This window comes from Cyprinodon variegatus, unplaced genomic scaffold (assembly GCF_000732505.1).
Source record: "Cyprinodon variegatus isolate N-32 unplaced genomic scaffold, C_variegatus-1.0 Scaffold312, whole genome shotgun sequence".
In the NCBI taxonomy this organism is placed as follows: domain Eukaryota; kingdom Metazoa; phylum Chordata; class Actinopteri; order Cyprinodontiformes; family Cyprinodontidae; genus Cyprinodon; species Cyprinodon variegatus.
This window is the reverse complement of record NW_015150765.1, coordinates 409,614-411,476: the sequence shown is the minus strand read 5'-3', so window position 1 is coordinate 411,476 and position 1,863 is coordinate 409,614. Positions and strand designations below refer to the sequence as shown.

At 55.9% G+C, this 1,863-nt stretch overlaps 1 protein-coding gene across 1 annotated transcript in view; it reads right to left on the bottom strand.

Annotated features, from left to right (window-relative positions):
- LOC107090832 (nuclear factor of activated T-cells, cytoplasmic 1-like) overlaps positions 1–1,863 on the bottom strand; it is a 40,520-nt gene that overhangs the window by 35,347 nt on the left and 3,310 nt on the right. Inside the window, exons 2-3 of the mRNA XM_015384422.1 lie at positions 389–1,427; positions 74–233 (exon numbers count right to left, since the gene is read on the bottom strand). Coding sequence (XP_015239908.1) covers positions 74–233; positions 389–1,427 — 1,199 coding nt within the window. The remainder of the gene's footprint in view (positions 1–73; positions 234–388; positions 1,428–1,863) is intronic.

Here is a 1,863-nt window from a genome sequence, read left to right as displayed (position 1 = left end):
ATGGAAATTTTGAATGGCTACTTCTGTAACAGAGAAGCTGATGAATAAAGACGTAAAGCTTGAGTTTGCCCACCTGGACGACCGGGTGCCCTCCTGCCAGCGCCTTCACTGCACCCCTGCTGCCCTCCGTCTCGTAGTGGGCTCGGTGGTGCGACTTGGGTTGCACTTCGATCTGCAGGCTGTACGGCCCCGAGGTGGACGGGAGCTGCCAGTCCAGAGCCGGCAGAGACGGGCTGAAAACAAGTCCAACATGAGCGGTCTAGTTTTGTTTGAATGTGCAGAAAGCAATACCTCAGTAAGGACACATTGAGATGAACCTAAAGGTTTTTGGTCTGTTTGATATAAAAAACGCTCCACATGAACAGACGCAGCAGCCTGCCTTCCTTACCTGATGAACTGCTTGGGCTTTGTCCAGGTGTAAGGCGGCTGAGGAACATCCAGGAAACTTCCGCAGTAACCTTCCTTCTTCAGGGCCGCTCGGTTGGCAGAAAGCTCATCGTGACCGAGGTCTCCATGGCGCAGCTCCCCGCCTCCTGGCTCTAGCTTCAGGCTGACCGTAGGGCTGTGGTCCAGGCTGGTTTTTCGTGCCTTTATGGGGATTCCCTCGCCAATGTCAGACACGCCGTCGGTGGTGAGGGCATTGATGGCTGCCAGGATGGCAGAGTTGGTGTACTGGTTGGTGTTGGGCAGCCAGCTTTCCTCCGTCACACTGAGACGAGGCGAGGCGTGAGGGGACGGGCCTGGGGAGTGGGCGGGTGAGTATGGGAAGCTCTTGTGCGACGCTTCACTGCCATTCAGGCTGTACTTCCTCTTGGCTCCACAAGGGGAGTTGGGCCTGGAACCTCGAGGCCCCATCCAGGTGTCATCTGTTACACTCGTACGGGGGGAGGCGGAGGGTGAGTGACGAGGAGAGCCGCAGGAGGCGCCCCCCTCACCCGGCAGGGCGAGGGTGGAGCCCTTTGGGGAGACGGAGGGTGACTGCCAGGGGGAGTTCTGGGGTGAGTTGTCGTAGTTGTAGGAGAAGCTGGACTCGTAAGAGGCGTCTGAGAGGCCGCTGCGTGACGACACGCTGCTAGCTGGACTCAGGCAGCTGGGGTCACGGTAACCGTCAGCATTGGGGAGGGACAGCGTCACTATGGAGTTGACCCGCTTGGCAACTGGAAGGCTGCTCTCCTGTACCTCATCCTCGGGAAATTGACTGTAGGCGGTGATTTCAATGCGGGGGCTCTCCAGAGCCGGGGCCCCGTTTGGACGGACGGTCGAATAGAACCCGGACGCTCTCAAGTCGTCCTGCGAGTCAAAAGCTTGAGGCTCAGTGACGGAGACTGATATGGCGGGGCTGGACTGGAGGCCTTGGTACTGGGAGGGGAGGCAAGGGTTGCCCAGTGGGAGGGAGAGGCTGATGTTTGGCGTGAAGCCATACGCATCTGGAAGGAAAACAAAGGTTGTTATGCAACAGTCAGGGAGTCTGCCAGCCTCGACAACTGATGCTAACATTCATGCAGTATTCTGTGGACACAGAAGGGGGCAGCACACTACAAAACCAGAGGAGAAACAAGAATAACTTCACATCACAGACCAAAAATGGCCGCAGTTAGAGACTAAAACAGTGCCGCTAACGTCCCTTTGAATTTCGCTACAAGCCCTGAGAGGCCGATGCAGTCAAAGAAGAAAGGAATACGTCTCATTATGTCACTCGTTGTTGAGTCTCGGTCAATGTGTTTAATATTCAGTTTAAAACACGGGTTTACCCGATCAGAGGCGATGGCCAGACATCAGCACCAGCTGTGTCCTTTTCATAGCTGCATGGGACGACCAATTGGCTTCTCCAGTTACCTGCCAGTTACCTTAGTGAGTCTATTC